General features: G+C 37.1%; 1 protein-coding gene across 5 annotated transcripts in view; it reads left to right on the forward strand.

Annotated features, from left to right (window-relative positions):
* Arhgap18 (Rho GTPase activating protein 18) overlaps nt 1-27,681 on the forward strand; it is a 179,745-nt gene that overhangs the window by 113,183 nt on the left and 38,881 nt on the right. For 4 of the 5 annotated variants that reach the window (XM_074074960.1, XM_074074955.1, XM_074074970.1 and 1 more), the window contains exons 2-5: nt 11,053-11,252; nt 15,828-16,063; nt 19,604-19,667; nt 24,472-24,650. In XM_074074960.1, coding sequence (XP_073931061.1) covers nt 11,053-11,252; nt 15,828-16,063; nt 19,604-19,667; nt 24,472-24,650 — 679 coding nt within the window. Of the gene's footprint in view, nt 1-7,576; nt 7,728-11,052; nt 11,253-15,827; nt 16,064-19,603; nt 19,668-24,471; nt 24,651-27,681 lie in introns of those variants that run through there. The other variant, XM_074074957.1, reaches the window with a different exon arrangement.

The raw sequence follows: 27,681 nt of genomic DNA on the forward strand, positions 1-27,681 counted from the left end.
GGGTAGCAGTAACAGCCAGAGAGGAAGTGAAATTCTTATTGGGGAAGAAATGGTAAGCCACAGCAGGGGCCTGAAAAGTATTAAGATGATACTAAAGCAGAGGTCATGACCTAGAAGCCCAGGCTGCTGTAGAGTTGTCAGGCCCCTAGTTGAATGAAGAAATGGAAAATTCCACCTATACCTGTTGCTGGTGTCATTTATCATCAACCATACACGAAGAAGGGCTTGGAGAGCTTGGTGGAACAGACATTGCTGATAAGATACCCACATAGAGTAAGTCATTCAATAAATATTTGTTTGTTTAGAGGTTGAGGACCCAGAATAGAACATTGGAGTGTGTGTTTAGTAAACTGTAGGCCAAAGCTTGCTTGTGATTAATGTTACTTACAGTCTCGTATGAAATCAACCTTTCCCTTTGTATGTTTCTATTCTCTTTAGGGATCATCTTCTTATTATTTTTTACTTTGTGACTAAGTATGTTGAACATTTCTTTATGTATTTATTGGTCACTTGTACTTCTTTTGAGAGCCGTCTGTTCATTTGTCCATTTCTTAATTGGATTGTTTGTTCTTCAATTTTTGGAGCTCTTTATGTAATCTGGATATTAATCCTTTGATGAACAGCTGGCAAAGAATTTCTTCAATTCTATAAGTTGTCTCTTGATTCTGGTAATTGTTTCTTTTGCTGTGCAGAGGAAATCAAATGAAATTTGATGCAATCGCAGTTTTCAGTTCTTGCTCTTACTTCCTGAGCAATTGGAGTCCTATTCAGGAAAGGCCTACATTTAGACTATCTATCCAAGAATATAGTTACAAAGATATAGACTTACTAATTAACTTACTAATGTTAGGATTTCTTTCTTTCTTTCTTTTTTGAGGTACTGGGGTTTGAACTCAGGGTCTACACCTTGAGCCACTCCACCAGCCCTTTTTTTTGATTTTTTTAAAGATAGAGTGTTGGGAAGTATTTGCCTGGGCTGGCTTTGAAACACGATTCTTCTGATCTCTGCCTCCTGAGTAGCTAGGATTACAGGCGTGAGCCACGGGTGCCCCGTGCCCCTGCATGTTAGGCTTTCTTTATTGCTGACTTCATTGGTTACTTAGCATGTCTCTAATTTCATGTAGTTTTGTGCAATTAAATAAAAAAAAACACCTTGGAAATAAAGTGGAGATTGTTATTTCAGAAGCAGAAATATTCAGTAATTAATAATTGAACAGTTCACAATCATTTGCATGGCAACCAGTTTTCATGACCCAGGAATACCTGGATGGAAAAAAAAAATAGATTTTTGCCCCAAGTTGCTCACAGTTTAGTGGTGGAGACCCAGCTATGGTAGATCATTACAGAGCAGGATGTAATAAAGTCTGTGCAAAGTCTGCAGAAGTGAGTTTATTCCAGCCCCTACAGAGAAAGGTACCAAGGTACGATATTGAGTAATGACAGCTGGAGAACACATCCAACTGGAGAGCTGATGCTCAGAATGCAGAGTAGCTACTGGTGTTTAATTTCTAGAAGGCTGCACAGCTGTCCAGAACAAGAGGAAGGAGTCCTGGAGGAAGGACAGCTGGTCTAGAATGTCAGGTGAGTAACGAGCGAGATGGATGTGGGAGTGCTTTGCACTGATGTCTCAGGAGCCGGAGACTTTATGTCAAAGTCCCACTGTCATCCTAGAAGATGATATTGACATTAAAACCCATCACTCCCATTTGACTAGTTGCTGAATTATGCCTCCAAGTGAAGAGGAAGAACTACATCCTAAGAGTTTGGGGGAGCTGAGAAATAAAGAGGATCCACTTCTACTCAGAACCAATGCTCCAAACAAGAAAGACCTAGTCTACCCTTTTGTGTACACTGCATCCGTTCCTAGAAAGAAAGTTAATGTTTGGAACTTGTTCTGGCCTTTTACCACATTTTTCTGTCTGTGCCTTCCCTCCCTTCTTTTTACCAGACCTCATGATGGTTGCTGCCTATACTTCTATTCTTTTAGTGATATTGAAAAAAAATATAGTAAAAGCATTTGTGAAAAACAAATAAAAATCACCTGAGTTGGTTTTGCCCTTTTTCTGTAGAAGTGATAAAGCCAGGTTTTCATTGCCAGGTCTTAGCATGTCACCAATGGGCTTTTCTTTGCAGTTTTGCTTAATGTTTTGTAAATAGAGGATAACCCTCCATTTGCTTCTTATTTTGCTTTGAGTCAAGAGTGGGTGGACTCTGAAAAAGCTACAAAGCACCATACAAGATATCAAGTGACTTTGAACAAAAAAGTGAAATGAACAAATTCAGTTTTTTCCCCTCCAAATGAAAAGATGTGCAAATCATAAAGGTTGGTAGTTTACATGAAATGTGAAAATTAACTTCAGGTCCTTAAGCCTAGAGCAGTTGGGTTGGAAACCGGACGTGAGAGATAGAGGGACATTCACAAGGAATCCTTTCCCTGGTCTCTGAGGCCCATGGGGGTGGGGAGGGGCAATGTGGTGTTGCTTTCTAATCAACTACTCCCTGCCTGCAGGTATTGCCAGTGTCTTTCTTCTGGATGTCAGAGCTGCTTTTAATAATTACTGCTTTCAGCTAAACAATAGTAGGCATTCATTTCCAAGGGAAGGAAAATGACTTGGGTCATTCATAGGCTGCAGCTCTTCACAGTCATTCAAGTTGAGCCATTCTGATGGACAGGGCTGTTACACAGTGTTAATACCTTCACCAGCCACCATGCTGGTGATTACTTTTTTAATATCTCTGCTGCAATGAAAGGGAAAACTGCCATATCAGGGTTTTTTTTTTTTTTTAACACAGAGATAATGTAGATAAAGAGGTAGAGCAAATTTTTGTAATATTAAAAGTTTTTTACAAAACCAAATTAAAAAATTTTTTTGGTTTTGTTTTATAAATGGGTTATATTTGAAGTCTTGCCCCAGCATGACACCAACTGTACTTTAGAAAATTCACTGGAAACAGTTTCTCATGCTTTTTCAAAAGCTGTAATTTGACTTTTAAATATATTCTTCTCTTGATAAGTATAATGGCTATTTAGCAAGATCACTTTTGGCTTGGCTATGGGCATTATAAATTCAGGAAAATGGCCACATGTGATGAGAAAAAAGTAAATTCTTTTTTTTTTTTTCTTATTGTCTTCTTGTCTTTGGATTAAACTGCAGAATACTGATAATATATATTATATATATTCATACACATATATATATTCATATACAATATATACATATATATGTGTGTATGTATATATGTATATGACATTGAGTATCAGAAGATATTTATATCAAAAGCTATCCCTACTGATAAGGTAAGGATAGAAGTTGTAAAGAAAATCGGAAGTAATATTTGGGAAATCCAGAATGGCATTTGTTTTCTTTTGAGGATTATGACAGAGACAGAATTTTTCTGGGCCTCCAAAAAACTACTTGAAGATCAGAGGAAGTCCAGGAAAATAAAAATTTCAAGTCAAAAAGCCAATTTTTAGAGCAGAAGAAATTTCCAGTGGTTTTCCTGTCTAGGTTATTTTCTCTGGATCTCCTTATTTCCCCCCAAATCACATGTCCTTCTTTTCTTTTTTTTTCTTTTTTCTTTTTTTCTTTTATTCATATGTGCATACAATGTTTGAGTCATTTTTTCCCCCTTCCCCCACCCCCTTCCGTATCCCCCCACGCCCTCCCTCTCCCCTCACCCCCTGACTACCAGGCAGAAACTATTTTGCCGTTATCTCTAATTTTGTTGAAGAGAGAGTATAAGCAATAATAGGAAGGACCAAGGGTTTTTGCTGGTTGAGATAAGGATAGCTATACAGGAAGTTGACTTGCATTGCTTTCCTGTACATGTGTGTTACCTTCTAAATTAATTCTTCTCGAACTAACCTTTTCTCTAGTTCCTGGTCCCCTTCTCCTATTGGCCTCAGTCACTTTAAAGTATCTGCATTAGTTTCTCTACATTGAGGGCAACAAATGCTATCTAGTTTTTTGGGTGCCTTACCTATCCTTATACCTCCTTTGTGTGTTCTCACATGTGATCAAAGTCAAATCCCCTTGTTGTATTTGCCCTTGATCTAATCTCTGCATATGAGGGAGAACATATGATTTTTGGTCTTTTGGGCCAAGCTAACCTCACTTAGAATGATGTTCTCCAGTTCCATCCATTTACTTGTGAATGATAAGATTTCATTCTTCTTCATGGCTGCATAAAATTCCATTGTGTATAAATACCACATTGTGTATAAATACCACATTTTCTTAATCCATTCATCAGTAGTGGAGCATCTTGGCTCTTTCCATAACTTGGCTATTGTGAATAGTAAATTCTATCCTTTTGAGTCTACTTGGTGTAATAAAGTGATTGTTGAAAATGAAACGAGACTATTAATCTTATTGTACTAGAAGTGTGCTGAATGGCTTGGGGGGAGATTTAACCATGTGGCCTCATTACTAGAAAATGATAGGAGAGATTTAAATCTCTAAGATCCAATACTGTTCTAAATTTTATTTTTCAATAACTATGATTTTATATAAAATATTCTTAGTCATTATGGTTGATGATAAAATCATAATCTGATAACTCTGTTTTCTCAAACAGACCAAAACCAAATATAAGCCCTATTCTTTTATCTTATATCTCACAATCCAGTATTGCATTGAAATAAAGGTAGGGTGACAAACATAATAGAAGATATAGTCTTTTTTTTTTTTTAGAAAGTATCTTATAAGGAAATAAAACACAAAACTAGAACCTAACATCAGGGGACTTCAAGAAGTTAGACTGGGAGCCAGGGAGTTATGGTACTTTGCCTGTAATCCCAGCACTTGGGAGGGTAAACCAGGAAGATCATGAGTTTGAACCCAGTCTAAGCTACATTGTGATTTCCAGGCCAGTCTGGACTACATAGCAAAGACCCTGTCTTTGAAAAAAAAGAAAAAAAAAAGGATAGACTTTGTGCCATTAAAAAAAACCTGGAGAGGCTGAATAAGGAGACAGACTGGATATGAAGTGTCACAACAGGAGAAATTTCCCCTCCACCTTCTGAATGTCCACAGAAATGAAGTGATAATGGACAGGTTAATAGGAGAAAACATGCATGTTTGTTTAAGTGTCTGTGTTCAGGAGATCCCTACAAAATATGGAACCCAAAGAAAGGATCAGTTGGTTGAAGCTTAAATACCCTCTTCATAGGGACTAAGGAAATGTGGGGGAACACTTTTGGAGGGGGTAGGGAATGATTTTTAGGAGAAATATATGAACCCCAAAGAGCAGACCATGGTCTGGGACAAAAGTCCTCTCAGCTCTGTGAGAGGTAGCCACCAGTCGGGTGTTGGAAGAGGGGCAGAACTTCACTGTGAGTATTGCCCTCTTAAGCAGCCTGAGTCTCCCAGGTAACCACAGTGCTGCCCTTAGGATGGATGAAAAGTCTGATTCGGTATGGTGAGGACTGTTAGTCTCTTCTCTCCAGTAGTTAATATTCTCTGGTTATTTGATGAGATTCCTAGTGTTAAAACAGTTGCATTTCTTTGGAAGAAGTTTTCTCTGGCAGATAAGGGAACTGTAGCCAGTCCCTCCCTGCTTTGGGACAGAGGAAACCAAAGAAGGTTGGCAAGTCCTTGTTTCAGGGGCAATTTCTGAGATCCTCCAATTTCCATTAATTCAAATGTGCTTAACATGCCAAAATAACAATAAAGCATATTTTGGGGTACTGTATTCTGAGCTCCAACAGGACAGGGTACAAGAAGTAGAAATTCAACTGGATACTTAAATATTAGTTCAAAGACACATGCTAGTTACAGATAAATCTGCCTTGAGATGGTTTCAGGAAGATGGCATGGATGACAGGAGCCTTTTGGGAAATATACATCTTCAAATACCCTAGCCAAAGGGAAAACTATTCTCCCATTTTATATGATGGGTATAAGCAAATGATTAAAGACATTGTCAAGGCAGGGCTTTCGAAATGACATTTTTATTCTTTATCATTATAATATAGATTACATATGGCTGTATCATTGGAATAAGTCCCAGTTTTTATGAAAGCTTACAAAACTAAAATAAACAAAGAAGTAGGTCAGGCGTCAGTAGGAAAGCATGCCTATTTCTCTCAGCCAGGCTTTCTGGAGCCCTGCCTACAGAATTCAAGTGCTTTCACACCCATTAAATAGTGGTTTTGGGAAATCTTAGTGCAGGTGTTTTCAGTGTAGTGCAGGACATCCAGGGGTCTTGAGCCCATTTCAGGGGTCCAGGAGATCAAACTGTTTTAATAATATCAATGAGACATCATTTACCTCTTTCATTCTTATTGTCTCTGGAGAGAGCTATGGAGTAGCTTTGTGACTGCCCACTGTACACTGCCACCAAAGACTGAATGCAGAAGCAGATGTGGGAATCTAGATGCTTTCTGTTAACTGCTCACTAAAGACTTCTGAAATGTTAACCAGTGCTCCACTTTTGTTTTAAAGTTTGGGAGTTATAGTTTCTTCTCAAAAAATTACTTAAGTATTTTTAATTATCAAATGAATAATACTTAAGTTTTGTTGTTTTGACTTCTAATGCTTAAATATCAGTAAGTACAACAAAAGCTCTTTGGGAGTTCTTAAAAAAATTTAAGTGTGCAAAGGGATTCTGTGACCAAAATGGTTCAGAATTGTTCTATACAATAAATGATCCTCATGAACCTTAGAAAAGAGTGAAGATGACCTTATTACACTGGGGGGGCTTCTATTGTTTCTGAGTGGTAGAGTGACTGTTTAACATGCATGAGGCCCTGAATTCGATTCACAGTCCAACAAACAAACAAAAAACAAAACAAAAACACCCCCCCACATACACACACAAAACCAAAAGCAATACAAATAAGCAAATAAATAAATAAAAACAAAACAAAACAAAAACCCAGCTATGGGAAAGGCAGTTGTATGTAGTTTTCAGTACAAGGCTTAGCAGTGATAGTAGCTATAAGTGGCCATGACCTTTACATTGTTACCTATGAGGCACTTCAGCAGGACTTGAAGTGTTTTTTGTTGTTATTGTTTTTTGTTTTAATTTTAGGTGCTGGTGATCAGACTCAGGGCCTGCTGGTAAGCACATGCTCTTCCACTGAGCTATGCCTCAGTCCCCAGGGCTATTAATCTCCCCATTTTATAGATAGGAAAATTGAGTTGGAGGCTAGTTGTGATTTACCAAAGATCATAGAGCTAGTTAGGTAGAGCTGGACTCACTTGGTGCTTAGGACTCCCAGTGGACATGTGTCCACCTCTTTGCCAACTGCATTGATGATAGGATGAATCGTCAGTCGGTTTGGGATCTTCCAGCAGACCACAGTATAATAAATGCCCACTCCAACTCCTTGTGAAGAACAAATTATGTCAGACCAGTTGCATATTCTCTATGATGAAATAAATAATGGGCATTGCTAATACCCTAAGCGATTGCATTCCGTTGCAATTTACTGACTAGTTTGGAGAGATTATCTCAGAAAAGTAGAATAACATATAACTGGGAAACTCTAACAAATAAAACCCCCATTTTTTTTCAATATATAGGATGGAGAGCATGCTAATAAGCTGAAAAAAGGAGAAATATTCTGTAGAGTATTTGTTGACAAAAGGCACAGTGACAACGCTGTGGTGTCATGGGAAGAGCATGACACATCCAGCAATCCTGGAAGTGTTCTCTATAGAGCTGCACAGTCAACTTCACTTAGAGGACCATGCCCACTTCTGTCCTTACAGTGGCAGAAGGTGAGAAATGCCAGTGTTTGAAATGTGGCCATGGGATGAGAAACACAGAGGATTCTGAGGGAGAGTGGAAGGGAAGGACTCAGAGCACTGGCTAGCCAGTGGTTCACCTGGGCTCACTGGTGTTGCCTGTGGTATAAACTCAATTTCTTTGATTTCAGCACCATGTGTTGGCTTCATTTTTTGAAAATATAATTTTTTTCTGCTCTGCATATCATTACATGAGCAGATGTTGCTGTATGTTTTTAAACCCAGTTTTTAGAATGAGCACAGTATCAAATAACATAGTCCTAAAAACAGAAAAGAGAAAAATGGCTAACTGAGTACTTACCAGGACACTTTTAAGAAGGTTCCAGCTTGTTAGCTGTTGCCTGTCTAATGTACAAAAGTAAAGAATATTGTAGAAGAAAAGAAGCCATATGGCATGCTAATTGATGTAAACTGAAAGATGTTCACTTGGATTTTGAAAGAAAGAAAAACATAGCTGGTAAGTTAGGATGGTAGTCTATTACTGAATGTTTGCCTCCTACCCATCTTTATCTCCTAATATTTAAAATGGAAAATGTGTTCTTGCAATATTTACCAGTGATCCAAAAGGAAAAGAAAACATGAAAAAAAATGCATGACTCAGTTTTTTCAGGTTATCACAAAACCGATTCAGCTTCTGAATCTTATTAAAGTCAAAATATTGAGTCAATTCATCAGGATTAAGCTATAAGATTTCTGCTTTTTGCATGTTTTGAAAGCAGGACTTGATAGAGAAGGAATATTTACGTAACAATGCTGTTACTCAGTGCTCTTGCATTTTTCTGCAAATGCTATCTTAATGGAAATTTACTGGAAAATTCTTGCTAGAATAAACACATTCCTTTAGGAATGAAAGGCTTAATGTACTTCTAGTTCAACTGTACCTCTTTCCTGTGAGCAGATAAACCAAATTATTTGGCATTAGTCATTATACTGCACATGGTTCACAGTCCTTATTGTGGTCTCCCAGGAGGGCCATAGGGATGGGGTAAGAAACGAGAACCAGGCAGCCATACTTCCACTGAAACAAAAGCAAGCTTGGGGCATCTGTACACTTTGGGGCATTTGTACACAAAATAAACAAAAAATGAATCTGGCAGGAATTCTGTAAATTACCTTTAGCTATCCTGGTAAGACAAGGTTGATGAAAGACTATGAACCTCAGATAAATTGAGCTTCTGATTCTGGAATTTTTTTTTTTAAATCATTTCTAAGAGAGAGATGTAACTTTTTCATTACTATGTTTAAAATTGGGAATGAAAATCCTGTTATGAAAATATTGGTCATAAGGTGACCACTAGGACCAGATAAGGAGGCTGGGGTGCTTGTTACACAGCCAAGCAAACCGGATGTTTGGGACTAGGGAGGGCAGAAGCACCCCTTGAGTTAAGTGTTAGAGAAGACAAACAATGCACGATGGAGACCTGAGGAAAGAGATGCACAAACATGTTTGGAGTTCCTCTGTTGTCTTTAGTTCCGGTGTCCACCTATCAACCACCTTGAGGTTCCTATAGGGTCTCACTAAAAAGGCCAGGCTGGCCTGGAATTTGCCATCTTCCTGCTTCAGCCTCCTGAGTACTGGGATTATAGGCATGCCCCACTATGCCCGGCTCCAGGGAGAGATCTTAGTGATTATTTATTTATGCCAACAGCATTAATAATACTTATTAATACTTGAGCAAGATAGAGAGGACCATGTTTAAGGGACTAAAGATGGCCTGTTAGCAAAGCTAACTATTCAGCTGGGCAGCAGTAGCTCATGCCTGTAATCCTAGCTACTCAGAAGGCAGAGATCAGGAGGATCCTGATCAAAGCCAGCCCAGCAAATAGTTCATGAGGCCCTATCTCGAAAAACCCATCACAAAAAAGGGCTGGTAGAGTGGCTCAAGGTGTAGGCCCTGATTCAAGCCCCAGTACTGCAAAAAAAAAAAAAAAAAAAAAAATGCTAACCACTCAACTTTGCTACACTCACCTGTAGCAGTAGACAATGAAGTTCTTTGGCTTTTTCTAATAAACCGGTTGAAACTACACTGCTGGATAGATTTTCCCAGAGTTCAGTGGCCCTCTCACTCATGAAGTATTAAGAGCCTAATATTTTAAATAATCCTGAGAAAGTACAGTTTAAAGGTGTGAGGATATTCACATATTATTAAGAAATTTTATTTTATTGTACCTTTTTATATTCAGTATGTATTGGAAATAAAACCAATGTAGCAAAGAATTACTTCCTAGACGTCCTTCTTGGGAGATAAAAGAACAATTTAAACATAGAATATTAAAATGCTTTTTCACCAATTTTTATCCCCACTCAAATTTTACTTTTTTAATAAGATATACGTGCAAAATATTCCTCTTTAAGTAATTAGGTGCTATTATTCCTCTATCTGTAAATAATGATATAAAAATTTAATATTTCTATTATCTATGGGTTTATCACAAGTTTCTTTAATTCAATTTTAGAAATAGATTAGGATATGAAAACAAAGAAAAAGCATAATCTTGAAATTATAAAAATAATCTCATCAATTTATCTTCTTCATAAATATTACCTAAGATAAATGTTTGAGGTAATCCCAAACTATTCAGAATTGCCAATAAATTAGTTTTTACCCACATTTTAAAGTTATTAATACATATAAGTAATGGGTACATTTATAATTTTTTTTTATGGTGGTACTGGGTTTATGAACTCAGAGCTTTATGCTTGCTAGGCAGGTGCTCTTCCACTTGAGCGAGGGTCCATCAGCAAGGGTACATTTGTAAGTAAAGGTTTTAAGTTGCTTTCCACAATAGAGTGTGATAGCAAACTTCATCCTTCTACTTATATTTCAGTTCCAAAACTACAAATGGAAGATCAAGTAGTACTTTATTTATTGGTTGCACATAATTGCTATGTAAGAGTTGCTGAGTTTGGTTTATAAATATAAATGATAAATATTAACTGTTGTTTAAAACTCATTCCCAATTTTATTCATTAATAGGCAGAATGAAGATTCATCCTGTTGCTTTCTAAAAACAAATTTTCAGATTTAAGTGTGTCCAAAATAATCTGTGATGTGAATGGAAAAACACATTATTCAATGTCACCCTTTTTTTGTAGATTATGAAACTGTTCATTCTACATGCATATTTTGATCAATAGCACCCCAAGGTATATGGTTTCAAAATATTTATCTCCTTTCTTTTATTAAGGAAAATTTAAAGGGTTTCCAAATTCTTCAGATTGGTGCTAAGATACTTTGGAAATTGTACTGTGTCTTCATGTACTAAAACATGACCATGTTTTCTTTTGAATTTTCAGTCGAAGATATGTCCAGTATACCATGAACCAGGAAAGCACTACCAGAGTCACAGAAAAGCCTGAATTTAATCGATCAAGTTCCCAGGATTCCTTGGATGAGCTATCTATGGAGGATTATTGGACAGAATTAGAAAACATCAAGAAATCTAGTGAAAATGGTCAAGAAGATGAAGAAGTGGTAGTTGTCAAAGAGCCTGATGGTAATAAATCCATAAGCAAAAGTTGTATATGCATTTATGGAAAATGAATTCCTAGAAACGAAGAGGAGAACATCCAAACAATGATATTAGTAGTTGACTTTCTACTTGAAAATTACTTGTTTGTGGCAATTTATGGATACAGCTGCCAGATACAAGTACCATGAGCAAAGTCACTTACATATAGCTGCACCTAAACTCTTGGTGGCTAAGCCTGCTGTATTTATACACTTATAGTTAGAGTTGATCTTTAAAAATACTTAAATTGCCTTTAAATTCTGTCTGTAATATGCTATTCTCATGGTCATTAGTCTCCAGGAAGTGTACATAGTGGTGGAAGCTCATGACTTTGCAATGATGCTATTTTTCCAGTAGTCAGTCTACATGATTTATTTATTTATTTATTTATTATTATTATTATTATTATTATTATTTTGGTACTGGGGCTTGAACTCAGGGCTTTTCCCTTGAGCTACTCCACCAGCCCTATTTTTGTGAAGTGTTTTTTTTGAGATAGGGTCTTGCGAACTATTTGCTTAGGCTGGTTTCAAACCATGATCCTCCTGATTTCCACCTCCTGAGTAGCTAGGATTACAGGTGTGAGCCACTGGCGCCTGGCTAATTTGATTTGTTTTGATCTTTATTTTATTGATTAACAGTCTGTTATCTTCTAACTTTGACTCACTTGGTATAGTTTTCTTTTCTTCCTGCCTTTAGGAGAAACAAAACAAATTCATTCTACTTTTACTGACATGGTAGACTTTCAGGTATTTGAATATATTTGTCTTGTTTCTAGGCAAAACTTTTCAACAAGGAAAACTTACCTAATCAATCCTTGTGAGTGGTTTTTCGGACCAATTGCTGTCTTAGTCATATTATTGAAAGTGTATTACACCAGGAGGCTGTACAGAGGGGATAAAGGAGGGTGAATATGGTTGATGTACTTTACATGCTTCTGTGAAATAGAACAAGGAAACCTTTTGCAGTTGTTTTAATGGGGGAGGAGGATGAGGGAGAGAAATAGTGGGGGTGAATCTAACTAAGGTACAATGTAAGCATATATGGAAATGTCACCACTAATGAATAATAATAATAATAATCAAAAACTAACAACATATATTATACCAGGTTGGATGTAGTGGCATGGATTTAGCAAGCTCATACAAGGATGCAGATTTGGTTAATGGAAGATGGTATTAGCATCTTAGTTCCCACGGTTGAGTCTTATAGTTGTTCCATAATTGTTTTCAAGTTTCTTCCCAACAGTATTTTCCACTATGCTTGATATTCTGGAGGAAACATGTAATACTTTAATTTTTAATTTGTTTTTAAAAATTCATACTGTTTCTTTTAGTTTCTGAAATTCAAGCAGTCATCTTGTTTCTTTTTTTTTGAGGCAGGATCTTGCTGTGTAACCCAGGCTGCTCTTTTAACTCATCACCCTCTTACTTCAGCCTCCCAAGTGCTGGATTATAGGCATGCATCTTCATGCGCAGCTACATCCTCCAGATTTTGTTGCCCAATTTTGACATATGTCATATTGGCTTTCTTTCTGTGCCATCCATAAATTTGAAAGTATATTTGGCATATTAGTTGACATATAAATGCCAAAATGGTGAAAGCCATAGTCAGTGCTTATGATCCACTAACAGAGGCTTCCTTCTCAATAATTTAGGATTGAGTGAAGTAGAGAAATCTATATAAATGGAGATTTCTCTGTGCTGCAACATTGCTTACCTAATCTACCAATTATAATGTAAAGAGAAAAAGTTGGATTTTTTTTTTTTTTGGCTTTTTGTTTTTATGAGACAGATCTCACAATGTAGCCCAGGCTGGCCTCCAATTTTTCATCCTCTTGCCCTAGTTTCCAGAGTGATGGTATGATGGCATGGATAGATTTTTTAAAATGTAAGATGCCTTAGATTTGTAAAAGAAATCTATAACCAACTGCTTCCTTGTTTCTTATAAACAGCTCACTTAACCAGCATGCTGAATAGGGAAAGACTATGGTAAAGCAAACAACATTTACAAGAGACACCCCGGAGTGCGACATTAGCTATTTGATAATTCTCCAAAGTTTAAACTCCATTCATAGATCATCACAGACTTTGTGGCCATCAAGCAGAATGGGGGTGCCAGTTCTCATGCCTGTAATCCTAGCTACTCAGGAGGCAGAGGTCAGGAGGATCATGGTTCGAAGCCAACCTGGGCAAATAGTTCAAGAGACCCTATCTCAAAAAACCCTTCACAAAAGTAGGCCTGGTGGAGTGACTCAAGGTTAAGGCCTTGAGTTGAAACCCCAGTACCACAAAAATAAAAAATAATAATAATAAAAAGAAGAAGAATGGGGGTGGCTCCACATGCCCATACCTTGCCTTAAACTTTAAATCTTTTAAGGTCTATCGTTCTTTTTTAACGGAATAAGTGACACTCTATAGCAATCCATGCTCCTTGTTATAGCAATGACAGCTTTTTTTCTGGTAATTTGGTTTTATAAACCTGTACTAAGTTCTACCTGAACAGCATTAATAGTAATGGTTGACTTTTTAGGTCAACAAATTATTTTTGTTGCCTGGCACACAGAGTTCCTAAAACTAGATTGTTTCTTGAAGCCAAGGTTATTAATACTTGATTTCTGTTCTCTAGGGGTCTATATGGACCAGGAGGACAGTTAGCAGGCCAGTCAGTGCTATATCAATGATACAGGCTGTTTGCAAAGCTCTTTCCATAGAACATTCTCACATTAGGTTATGAAGTAGCTGGAATAACTATCTTTAAGTTTACAGCTGAGAAAACAGAGTAGGCTTGAGGATAAGTGACTTATCTAAAGTGACATTGCTCGCAAATCACAGAAATGAGGTACAGAGCAGGTCTTTTGTGACCCAAGCCATTGCTCTTTCATTTCTGTCTCTAAACATCATGCGCATAGTGAAACTGTTCTAGTTTTCCATCTGTTTTTCTATAATTTCATTAGATCTGAGATAACACAGTCATCACTTGGTATACATGAATGATTGTTTCCAGGACCCCTGAGGATACCAAAATTCACAGACAGATGCTCAAGTCCCTTACACAAAATATATAGAATTTGCATAAGTCTATGTGTATCCTCTTGTATACTTTCTTATCTATCTATCTATCATTTATTTATTTAGTTTTGCAGTACTGGGGTTTGAGATCAAGGCCTGGGCTTGCTAGGCAGGTGCTTTACCTTTGAGCCAAACCCTTAGCCCCTCCTGTATTCTTTAAATCATTTCTGTCTTACTCATAATATATAATAAAATGTAAATGCTATTAAATAGTTGTGATACTGTATTGCTTAGGGAAAATGACAAGAGAAAATGTCTGCAGTTGGGCATGGTTTTGTACATGTGTTATGCCCACACTCAGGGAAACTAAGGCAGAAGGATTGCAACTTTCATGCCAGCCTGGGCTACATAGTAAGACCCTGTTTTAAAGCAAAACAAATGTGCATGGAAGCAATGCTAGGAATCTGTCTGTATAGCTATCCTTATCTCAACTAGCAAAAATGCCTTGTCTTTCTTATTATTGCTTATGTCTTCTCTTCAATAAAATTGGAGAAAAGGGCAGAGCAGGTTCTGCCTGGAAGTGAGGGGGGTTGGGAGAGAAAGATGGGGCTGGAGGGAGAAATGGCCCAAACAATGTATGCACATATGAATAAATGAATAAAAAAAAAAAGCAAAACAAAAATTTGCCCTCTTCCCCAGTTTGAACATGCTCAGATCAGACTCAGTGTTTTGTTGTTGTAGAATCCTCAGATGCAGTGACTACAGATCGAGAAGGCTCACTGTATTTGTGATTTATTTTCTATATTATTTTGAATTGATTGTTATTTAATTGGTTTGATATATAAGCTCTTTTTGTTGAAAATACTGTGCCATTTTTAATTTGTAAAGAACATAATCTGATGTGTTTTGACATGGGGGATTAGAAAAACTAATCTGAAAAGTTGAATAGTTCCCAATGTCCAGATGCCCATTTCTTTTTCAAACAGGATCTTGCTATGTAGCCCAGGTTGGCTTCAAACTTGTGATCGTCTTGTCTCAATTGCCTACGTTCTGGGATCGCAGGCATGCACCACTATGCTCGTGCTCTTTACACCTTCGCCATGTACCCTGTCAAGTACGGTAAACAGAGAAAGCAAGCCTTTCCATAAATTAATGTCAGACTACAAGACAGTGCTGAATTTAAGCCAAGAAACTGGGCTTGAATGTGCATCCCTAGCACTGACTTCCTTCTTAACTTGATAGAAGCAAGTTATCTTTTCATTGCTTGCTTTTCTAGAAGGGGAACAGTATTGTCCTTCCCAGTTAATCTGCAGGGAAATTGTAGAGGTTAATTACATGTGATGTAATTTAAAATTTTTAATTGATATCAACCTAAAATCTGATATCACTCTGGCCAGAGTGAATGGCAGTTGTCCAAATTTCAGATAATGTTTCTTAGCACTGAGGTTTGGTTATAATAGAAGAATTTCAATAAGAATGTTTTATTGAGTAAAAAAAATGTGAAAGTTCTTTGATTTAACAACCATTTTTATTTTTTGTTCTGCTTTAGAGGGAGAATTGGAAGAAGAGTGGCTTAAAGAGGCTGGTTTGTCCAACCTCTTTGGGGAGTCTGCTGATGATCCCCAAGAAAGCATGGTGTTTTTATCCACGTTGACCCGGACCCAGGCAGCAGCTGTTCAGAAACGGGTAGAGACGGTCTCACAGACCTTGAGGAAGAAAAACAAACAGCACCACATTCCTGACGTCAGAGACATATTTGCTCAACGGAGAGAGTCAAAAGAAAAAGTGAGTTTTCTTTTCTGATATGAAGGCAAAGGATTAATTGCTTAGTCTCACCTGGACCAGTTCACTTTAATTGCAATCATTACAAATGTAATGAGCTCCTATTACCTGCCAGGTACTGAAACTCTGTGTTGGCAGTGAACAAGCGTCTTGATCGCTAGCCTTCTACAAGTTACATTGAGAGGGCAAAAAATTAACCAAGTTAAAGTTCCAAGTGACAATGCTGAATTAGGAAGAGCTTTTGTTCTTGGAACATTAGACGTGCATCTCTCCCCACTAGGGTGACAGAGAAGGCTTCCCAGAAACCTGTCTGCCATTTGTTATATGTAGAAAAATAGATGATAAGGGATCCTTCCTTATTTATTAATGTGTGTAAGAATATTTGAATTTTAGACTCAAGAATAGATGGAAGTGGACTGTGAGTTTGCAAATGGCAGCTGAATTACAAAGTAGGGATCCTAAGATGTGAAATAACACCCTCTTTGTGTTGAGCACTTAGCCCCATACAGAGCACATACAAGATCTGAGGAAAACTTGTTCATATGGTTAAATTATTAATGGAAGATGCTGAAGTCTTGTGGAGATCTATCAGAGAAGGCATAGTAGAGGTAACAGACCTGTGTATTCCAGAATAGTGCTACTCAAAATAGCCAGTTGGTGGGTTACTTATTACTCACCCATGAGGAAATAAGGAGCTTGCATGAAGTGCAAATAATCATACTTTCTTTCCTCAGGAAAGTCTTGCTACCGAAAAAGCAAAAGTCAACTGAAGTAAACGGTGTTATTAAGGGTACAGTAGATTTACATTCTGACCTAGAAGATTCAGTGAGGTAGTTGGAATGGGAACAAACAAAGGAACTCTTGCACGATGGTTCTAATAATAACAGTGACAGTAGCAATTGCTGCCACCACTCCTGAGCACTGTGCTAACTGCTTTACCTGCGTTCTCTCATTTAGTCCTACAGCTGTATTATGAGTGAAGGTATTGTCACTTCCATTCTATGATTGAGGCTCATAGACTTTAAGCAACTTGCTCAATGTCCCATAGATACTAAACCCAGATTTGCCTGACTCTAAAGTACATGCTTTTAACCATTCTCTCTCCTGCTATATTTTCATTTCCAAGCATAATTCTGATATTACATATTCTGAATATGAGATTCTATTTGCACCATAAGTAAAGGGTGATAAAAATGTTATGATTCTTCATATGAAAATGAAATGGAAGTGTTTACTTTTAAGGTTTTTTTCTGTCATATAGAGACCTTTTGTTTTTTGTAGCTGTTTCATTCTTCCAAAAAATCCTTTGTGGTTACTGACTGCTACTCTGTTTGCATGGCCAATTGTTGATCAAACCTAGTTGAATTCTTAGGTCACTACACTGCTCCAGGCCTTTGTGTAAGTTAAGCACTTGCCAACCATCAGTGCTTATATTTGGGACATATAATAACTAGGCAAGGAATGAAGTGTTAACTAGGTTTCCAGCTGTAGAAGAATGAAAAGGAAAGATAGAATTATGGCATTTCCTTCCAAATTAAAAGAACTCTCCTTAAAGGAGCTAAGAGAAAGTGAAAAGGTTGAGGACTGAGCCTAAGCAAAATATATTCTGTGTGATTCCTGTCAGTCTCCAAGAGGGTGTTAGTACTGAGTGCTAGTAGCATTTTTCAGCAAATTCCTGGAAATGTTTAAACCACATGGTTTGGAGTCTAAGACAATTGGTGGATTGTATCATCTGATGGTCTCATCAAGAAAGAAATAGCACAAGCAAATTAAAATAATGTTTATTTGCTTCTACTGCATGCCTTTAATTGAAACACCGCCACCCATTAGAGATTTTCTTGACACAGGGCCAGCTGTCTTCATCTGCAGTTCTTCCGTTCTTTAGTAAATGACTACTCAGCTCTTCCATTTTATATGTTTTCTCGTGAAGCCCCTGCTGACGCTAGGAAATATAATACAGAAATGAATACCATCTGCCCTGCCATCTTCGATTGCTAAGGAAAACAACCCTGACCACATACTCCAAAAATATGTGTTCATATGCAAGTTTAGAATCACTTGCTGTGTTCATGGTGCCATGGAAAGCCAGCCCTCTGCAGGCTTGTGGACAGAGGGAAGGGGAAAGCTATTGTTCTGTCCTGCAGTAACCATTGAGGTGCCATGGCCCCATGTGCCACTTCAGTGAGCTGGGAATCACCGTGCAGTGTCCTGGGTACTGTGGTGTCTAAGTTACATATTAATGGAATTTATGCCTGTCCACGCAGGCGAGGGGCACGCCCTTTGGCTAATAGCTTGAGGTGAAATATGGTAAGGGGACTACAAAGGCTCCATTTTATCTGTAGACATGGAATACGGTAGAATTATTATTTTGAAAATAATTCATTCAAATAGATCCTTTTGCATGGTTGACCCAGAGATCCTTTCAAAGCCTTACCTGGAAAGGAAGAGAACTGTTTGGCCACATGTACATGGTGAGAGGTTGTCCCTGGCCCTCTCTCCATGGAGGCTATGTCCTTCAGGAGTCCTTGTTTCAAACCATTAACAAAAGTATTCCTTTGAACATTTTATCTCTTATTGCTGACTCAGTAATTTAGTTTCAAGTTATCTCACATTTATGAGTTACCGTTTTTTTAAAAAAGAATTTCTGTCTTACTTCCAACATGTCAGCTTGTAATTTTGTTTTATAATAACATTATTGAAATGTAATTCACATTCCATACAATTCACCTGATTAAAGTGTAAAATCCAAACCAGGCATGGTAGCATATGTCTGTAATCCCCGTAGGAGGGTTACATATTTGAGGCCAGCGTGGGCTACTAGTGAGAACCCTTTTCAAAAAAACCAAAACTAACCAAACAAAACACAATAAGACATGCAATTCAGTGATTTTAGTAGGTTCACAGAATTTCCACCGTCACCATAATCAATGGTACCACATTTTTATTCCCCAAAGAAAGCCCATCCCATTAGCGGTTATTGTCTATATTCGCCTCACTACTCCTAGGCAACCGCTAATGTACTTTCTGTCTCTCCAATTTGCTATTCTAGACATTTCATGTAAATGGAATTGCAAAATGTGTGACACTTTGTGACTGGTTCTTTTTTTCACTTAGCATAACACTTTCAAAGTTCATCCATGTTGAAGCTTGTGTCAGTACTCCATTCCTTTCTATTGCTGAACAACATCCCATTGTGCGGATGGACTTCCTTTTTTTAATTCACTGACTGGTTGATGGTTATTATTAGCTTTTTATCACATTTGTCTTTTTCCTTCAACTAGAGTGATGTTTTTGATGATGGGGACACTTGACACTTTTCATGTTTCCCATGGTGCTTAGTATTGTGTCTTACAGTTGTGGGTAATCACATATTTGTTGGATGAGTGTTTGTCAATTACAACCAAAGTGCTCCCCCCTGCACCGTGAATGTTATAAGTCTGAACACATTTCTTGTACTTTAAAGGTTATGATGGAATTATTTACAATACCATTTTCTCTGGTTGTGAGTTGGAGATGATTAAATGGCTCGTTTTCTATATTTAGGCTCCAGATGGCCCTGAATTGCAGTCAGTCAGAGCAAACGAAAACAAATACGAAGGAAAAGATGGTATGTTGGACCTGTTCTCTTGGGTTTTTCCCCCTTAATTAATGTGAAACACTCACCTCCAATTCTAGTAAGCAAATTCTATCAAAATACTAATGTAAGTTTCCAGGTGGATAATGACATGAAACTGAGCATATAGCTGGCCTTCGATTATCTTGATTTGTATTCCTATCTGATTTGATATCCACATGCATAGTTTCTTGAACGCTTATCATGTGCCATGAGATGTTTACTCGTTTAATACCCTCAAGAACTCCATGTGGTGGGTACTCTGCTTAGGTTATTTTACAGATGAGAGAACTGATCTTAAAAGATAGGAAGTCTCTTTTCCCAAGGCCGCAGAGCTAGAAAGTAGAATTAGTGAATTTGAAGTCTTGTTTGCAAATCACAAACTCCTAATTCATAAATGTGTTAATGTTCAGAAATTTTAGGGAAATTTGAGGAAATTAGCTACGATTTTTTTTGGGGGAACTTGATTGTAATTCTCTTTTTTTCATACTGTGTTCCCCTTGAATATTTTTTATTTCAGAAATGAATTAGAAATTCAAGTCATGGAAGAAAATATTGAGGCTCTATTAATACTTACCAAGAAAAATACTCTAGCTATTAGTTTACAAAAAGGAAAAATGTTCTGTTAGTGCTCAATTGTTATTTAACAAACTATTATAAGTGTGAACTGTGTTTATGTTCTTAAGTCTTGGCACCTGGGGAATTCATACATTAACAGTGCCTTTGGTTTGGGAGTAACCAGTTCAGGGGATTGGAAATCAGGGACACTAAAGGAATAAGAAGTGTTCCCAAATTCCTATAGAAGAGATCATGCACTGGGACAAGATTATATGGGATGTTTTAGAGTCTAGAGCATCCAGCATTGTAATTTGTTTCCAGATTTTTCTCAGAACTTCTCTCCAGCACCCTTAGTTTAAAAAAATGCACACATGTATACATCTGCCAGTGTGTGTCTGTAAACCTACACACATACATATTTATATCTCCAAAAGCACAGGCTTTTCCTCACTATTCAGTGGAGGATCAGAATGAGTTCTGGGCCTGTCCTCAAGTCTAGGACTGAAGTGGCAGGCAAGCTGGTGTAGCCGGCTGGGGTCTGCTGGAGAGCTGGGTCCTCAGAGAGACAGATGGACTTTTTGTGCCAGTGTCAATATGCTTTGAGCTTTGGGGGAGAGTGACTGGCAGTTGTCTAAGAGATACTGAGGAAAACATTGTCCTTTCTTCATGTCTTCCTCCCTTGCCAGAGATCATCATGTAGACTGTATCAGCACAAGTTCTGGAACACAAGTTCATTATGTGAGCACTTTCCGGCCTCGATTGCAGCAGGCAAGGGAACTTGACCAGCTTGCTGCCTGATTTACATCTGCTTTTGCTGGAATACTAAGCAGTGGGCAGTGAGCCGCCAATCAGAATAACAGGAGACTGTGTGTATTGCCATCCAAGGCACTGGGCGGTGGCTGCTGCACCTGTTCTGGGCAATGGCACGCTCTTCCCCTCGCCAGTGAACTCAGTGTTTTGCAAACATTGGAAGGTTTAGGATGAATGCATGGGAACAGTGTCTGGAGTGCCAAAGTGTGGCTGTTTCTCATTAAAATCCCAAAGCATGGGTGACACAGTCTATTTTAGGTGTTTTTCCCATACTTGGTTTTTCAAGCCTGTTCAAACAATGATACTTATTCCAAATCAAAAAACTAGAAAATTTGAATCTTGCAAGGCTTGTAACATTTCACATTAACTCACCACTAGGTATTCATCTTAACTTTTCATCAAATCATACAACGATGAAAAAGCCAGTGTTTAATATGTGTATTTAGAAATATTAGTACTCCCCAAATAATTTCTTTAAACTTTCACATTCATATGTGCGCTTATTTTCTTTTGGATTTCCATGAAAGAGGGAAAATAAATCTTTTTTGAAAAGCAAACATATTTCTGGATATTTTGGGCAGTTGAAAAGTTTTGGGAGATTTCTAAAATATTTATAACCTAGTGCTATTTTTCACATAAATGAAGGAAATTATAATATTTACACTTGAGATCTTTAAGAGCCAAACAGTTTACCTTGGTATTCTCTCCTTTTTTTTCAAGGTTTTTTTTTTTTATAGATTCATCATTTTTCTTATCTATTTAACCATCCATTTCCTGTAGCACTGACTCCCATAAACCCTTGCAATTCTTTTCCTTACTATACCTACCTTGATTTGTCACTTGAACTGAGGCTTTTATATACTCTATTTTTTAATTTTCACCATGTTTCTAGAGGAAATTCTTGTGTTCTAAATGTTTTTCTAACTTAATTATAATCTCTGAGCTTTGAATTCTGCATTGTATATTTATTTTGGTATGTGTATGTAGGGGGCGATTATTGTAACTCTGACGTGGAGGTTTTAAGAATAGTTTTAGAATTCTTGTCCATAAACACTGAGCTGCTGGAAGGTAGTTTCTAATTTAAGAAAATGGTTGATCATTTTCTTTCTCTTAGAATGGTTTCCTAGGAAACCAATATATGTATTCATAGCAAAACATAAAATAGTATAAACCAATGGGAAAATAAAACTAGGCTTTGTCATTTATGTTAATACCTTAAAAACTAATAATAAGTCAGGTGCAGCGGCTCATGCTTATAATCTCACAATCAGGAGGCTGGTGGTTAGAGACGGCACCTGGCAAAAGGTTCACAAGGCCCTATCTCAATAAAAAAGCCAGGTATAGCGGTGCATGCCTGTGATTTCAGCTATGCAGGAAGCTATCGGTAGGATGATCTTGGTCCAAAGCCAGTCCCAGGCAAAAGTGAGACCCTACCTGAAGAATAACTAAAGCAAAAAAGGTCTGGGGACGTGCCTCAAATGGTGGAGTGTCTGCCTAGCAAGCTTTGAATTCAAACCCTAGTATACCATCAAAAAAATTAATTATAAAAAGTTATAGATATTCCAATTAAAAAAAATCTCACAGTTGAAAGATGTAAATGTAACATGGATAGTAGCAGATCATACTACCAAGCAGCTTTAAATTATTCATATTTTCGGAGTTGACATAGGTAAGTGCTTGCTTTCCTAACTGCGAAGTGACAGACACTGGATCCAGCGGGGCTGACACAGATTGAAAGTCTAGGTTTCTGGTTCACATTTCCACGTGGCACCAGCATATCAGTAAACCATAGGCAGGACCTCTCTGCATCATATGCATTATGGAAATGTTATGATAAACCCCCATATTGTGTCCAATTTAATATATTATAGTGAAAAATATTTTTTAAAAAGGGAGTGAATAAGACTAGATTCATGTTTACTTCTTAGCTTTATTTTGGTAAAAACAGTTTTATTTATAAGTTAAATAACTCTATACTTTTTTGGAACAGTAGGTTTTTAAAAATAATATATATAGGTGTATGTGATATGTATTTATTAGATTTTAGCATTAACTTTACCTTCCATCACTTTGTGTCACTATGTGAGCACGTTTGTGTATAAGCAAGCGAATTGCAAATGAGCTATAAAGTTTACTTTTTGGGGGAGAGGGTTTGAGCTCAGAGCTTCACGCTTGAGCCACACCTCCTGCCCTTTTTGCTCTGGTTATTTTGAAGGTAGGGTCTCACTTCTGCGCAGGCCAGCATGAACCATTGTCTTACTATTTTACGTTTCCTGCTGTTGTTGGGTGATGGGCTTGCGCCAGCAGAATTAGCTTTTTCCCTTGATATGGGAATGGTTTTGCCCAGGTTGGCATTGGAACCGTGATCCTCCTCATCTCAACCTCCCAGATAGCTTGGGATGCCAGATATGCACACCACTGTGCCCAGCTATTGGTTAAGTTGGAATCTTTTGAACTTTGTGTCCGGGCTGGTCTTAAAACTTGATCCTCTCAATCTTAGTATCCCAAGTAACTAGGAGTACAGGCATGAGCCACTGATGTTTAGCTGTAAGTTTGTTCTTTAACTCAGAGCTTCTTATCATGACTCAAAGGTCTGAAATGAAAACTATAAGCAATCACAGTCTTGGTGCCAAGGTTTTTCTAAAGTGAGTTGCATTAAAACCAAAAACTTGCCAGATAGTCATACAACTATTTTTCTGCAAAGCTTAAAACTAATGTTTTTCATCAGAGAATTTTTGAATATTATTCTTTGCTGGAGGATTAACAACAACATATCTAAATAAATCAAAACAAAGTTGCTATATTATATACCCTTGAAACATTGATGTGAGTATCTGCCATTTATTTGACTCGTGTTTACAGTTGTAGGAGCTTTTATAATCTTTGATAGAATTAGGTGCAAAACCTGTTGGTTCCTGTACCTGGTACCTCCAGACCTGACTCCCATAGCGATAAGTTTTTGGCATTAGTTTTTGTTTTGGAATTTTTACCATGATAGGCAGGTCACATTCCAGAAAAGAAATGCAGGGTGTGGAAGAGGTTTATTCCAGGAATCTGTTCCACTGTGAAAAAATTAAGTGGTATGCCACTAAACAGAGACTGCAACTAATCTCACAACTCCCATTTTTTGGCTATCAATTTCCTACATTTTGTGAGGTCTGTCACTGAGAGTGGACATCTTCCAGAAGTGTTTTGAACCATGGCTTTCTAGTCATTACCAGCTCCCTGCTCCTTTTTCATACACTGTTGGTAGGATTCCTTGAGTATACTTCTTATTATTAAAATTAAAATCACAGGTAATTATTGCTAGAGGAAATGATACTCTTCCCAGAGGTTTCTTTCTTTTTTCTTTGTAGCTAATACATTAGAAGTCAAAAAAAAAAAAAAAAAAAAGCAAGCATATGAATTGAGTCTTTTTTCCCTCACTCAGATCAGGCATCTAGCATCATTGTTGGTAATGAGAAGTTGATCCTACCGGTACCTGAGGACACACCTTCCTCTGAAACAGCCATCAACTTGGAGGTGTCATTTGCTGAGCAAGCAGTCAATCAGCAAGAGAGCTCCAAGGATAAAACTCAGAAGAACGAAGGCAATGATGCATCATTACCTGTACGTAATGCATGCCCAGATAACACTAACAGACTTTCTTTTTATCAGCTTTCTTATTTTGAAAATTGAGAACCCATAGAAAAGTTGAAACCATAATATAGCAAGTACTCTATGGTTTTCATACATTTATTCAACAGGTACTAATATTTTATAACCTTTCTTTCTACATCTATCTGTATTTATGTGGTATATCTGATGTACACTCCCTTTTTGCTTTGACATTTTCAAGTGCATACAAAGTAAAACACAGATATAATACTGAAGAAACTGATGTTAAAGCAATAGTTACATAGACAGTTTTGTCAGATTGCTCATTATGGTTTCTTCTTTCTCTACCCTTGTGGAATTTGAACAAGGGGTATGTGTTGCTTTGGCTGTCCTGTCTTTCTGGTTTTCTTGAGTCAAAATGTCTCCTCTGTTCATTTTTTTTTCTTTTTTGAATATTTTTGAAGAGTCCAAGGCATTTTGTGATTTTGTCTGATTGTTTCCCTGTGATTGGATTCAAGTTAGACTGTAAGTATCTGCTGCATAGATGATGTTTCTGCCTCCAGTGGGCTCATCTGAAGAAGCACATTGCTGTCAGATGGTCATTGTTGGTGATGGAGGCGTCATCACCAACTTGGCTAAAGACATGTTCTCTCGTTCTCCTTGTTGTAAAGGTACCTTTCTTATGTGCAATTTATATGAATTTGTGGTCCTTGGAACTGGGTGGATTTCCTACTTGGTAGTAACATTTGTCAAGTGGTTCTTCATCTATTTGCAGACATGCCTGAAACAGTAATTAAACTGGTGTTTGAGAAATAGTGATTTTCCAGTTCTACTACTCCTTCTACGTTAATGGTTGGCAGCTTCCTGCCTTTTTACCTTTTTGTTTTTAAATAACACTTCAGACTGATGGCTTCCTTTTTTTCATTCAGTGTTTTATAAATCAATATCATTTCTGTTTGATGTGCAAATTTATACACTCTTAGCCAGTGGGAGCCCCACATGCTTGTACTTCTCTTTCTAAAAGTACAAGACGTTCCAGGCTCACCTTATCGTTTTCTCCCCTCAGACTTGAAAGCAGACAAGTTTTCAAGGAACTCTGGATCCTTTCAGCAGCAAATGGTATTAGAAACCAAGCTCTGTGGACAGAAAGTTCTTATTGTTCCTGAATGCCTTGTATTTTTAAAGATATATTTATTGATTCAAAATTTCAAACATGCAAAAATGCTAAAGTGAATGATATAATAAACTTCCAAATAGTTATCACCTGGCCTCCAAATTCATTAACCATGGCCAGTCCTGACCTATCCATATCCCTATTTTGTTCCCTATTTTGTTCTGTTTTGAAACATATATCTGAATTGTTTCTCATCTATAAATATTTATTGGTAAAAAATAAGATTTTAAAAACACATGGCATGTTACCATTATTTTACCTTAAAACATGCCAGCAGTCCTTAATTTCAAATTTAAGGATCCAAATAAAATCCACATGCTGTAATTGGCTGATATAGTTTTCAGACCCTAAGACCTCCTATTTCTTCCCTTCTTCCTCCTCTCTTGTGTTTTCCCTTCTTTCTTTCCTTTCTTCCTTGCCTCTCTCCCTTCTTTCATCTCTCTCCTTTTTCTCCCTGTCTGTCTTATCTGTCCTGTCTCTCCCTCTTTTCCTTACAATTTATTTGTTGAAGAAACTTGGTTGTTGAGTTGTGGAGAATCTCTACCTTTGGCTAACTCTATCCCCATGGTGAGGTTCAGTGTCTTCTTTTTCTTTATAAATTAGTTGAAGTTAGATGTATCTGATTCAGGTTCAGTCTTTTTGTCAAGATTACTTTATATATGTGATCACACATTCTCTACCAGGAGACTCATGGTAGCTGCAACTAATTCATTAGTTTATTAATGGTCACAAAATGATGATAACCTAATATTTTCTTCTGTTTTTCATTTGATTTAGATATTTCTTTTATGATATCCTTCCTCAAAATTGTTGCCTTTCCATTTATTTATATGTTTTCAAAATTGTTTGGTTTATCTTTCACTAGTGACAAATTAATGTTTGCATTTGTTCTATAAAAATAACATCTTAGCTCATGGATTCATACATATTTGATGTCACTGTAGACAAAATTTCTCAGGCTACCTGGTGTATTTTCTGTTCCAGATATAAAATTGTCTATTTCTATAAGAACCCTTGGTTTCACTTAGTAGAAATATAGTTTTGGACACTAGGAATGTTCCATTTTCTGGATTAGTCATCACTTTCAAGCATTTTCAAAGGACAGAAGTATATCTGTACCTTCTTTCTCCCATGTTGAAAGCTTTAGTTCTTGGAAGTTGCAGGTGATATATTTAGAATGTCACATAAACACTTATTTGCTTTATACCTAACATTTCTCAGAATAACATTGTTAGCCACTCTCAGTAGGAACACTAGAAAATGCTTTAAACTTGTTTTTCTCCAGTTGTTTGTATCCTGGGTATACATCCCAAAGGGATTTTATACAGTGAAATTGTTATGCTTTAGGTTACTGAGGATGGTTATTCTCTGCATGATTAAGCCACCAACTGCATACCTGGTTGAGTTTATTTGCTTCATTTTATCCTCAGTGTTTAAAGATTGTTTTTTTTAGAAAAGTAATTTTGTCCTATAATTGTATAAAATATTTGCATGTCTTAAAAGTCAAATCTAAATATAAAACATATTAAAAATCTAGCTTTTGCACCTGATATAACCACTGTATTAGGTCCTCCTCTTACAGGCAAACATTTTATTTTTAATATTATGACTTATCCATCTGTTTTAAGATGAATGGTACCCCACTCTATATTTTTCCTACCTTGATTTTATTTATTTATTTGACTTAGTAGTGTATTCTGGAGATCACAGAATAGTAGTATAAAGAAACACTTCTTTTGTCTTTTTGTAGACACACTCCACCTGCGAGGTTTAAAAACAAGATTTCCTCTGCCACCCATTTTATTCTGTTTAATGAGTATGTGTTTGCCAACTTTCTTGACTTTGTTTGTGTTTTTCCAAAGTTTCAAA

The sequence above is a fragment of the Castor canadensis genome, chromosome 1, assembly GCF_047511655.1.
Source record: "Castor canadensis chromosome 1, mCasCan1.hap1v2, whole genome shotgun sequence".
In the NCBI taxonomy this organism is placed as follows: domain Eukaryota; kingdom Metazoa; phylum Chordata; class Mammalia; order Rodentia; family Castoridae; genus Castor; species Castor canadensis.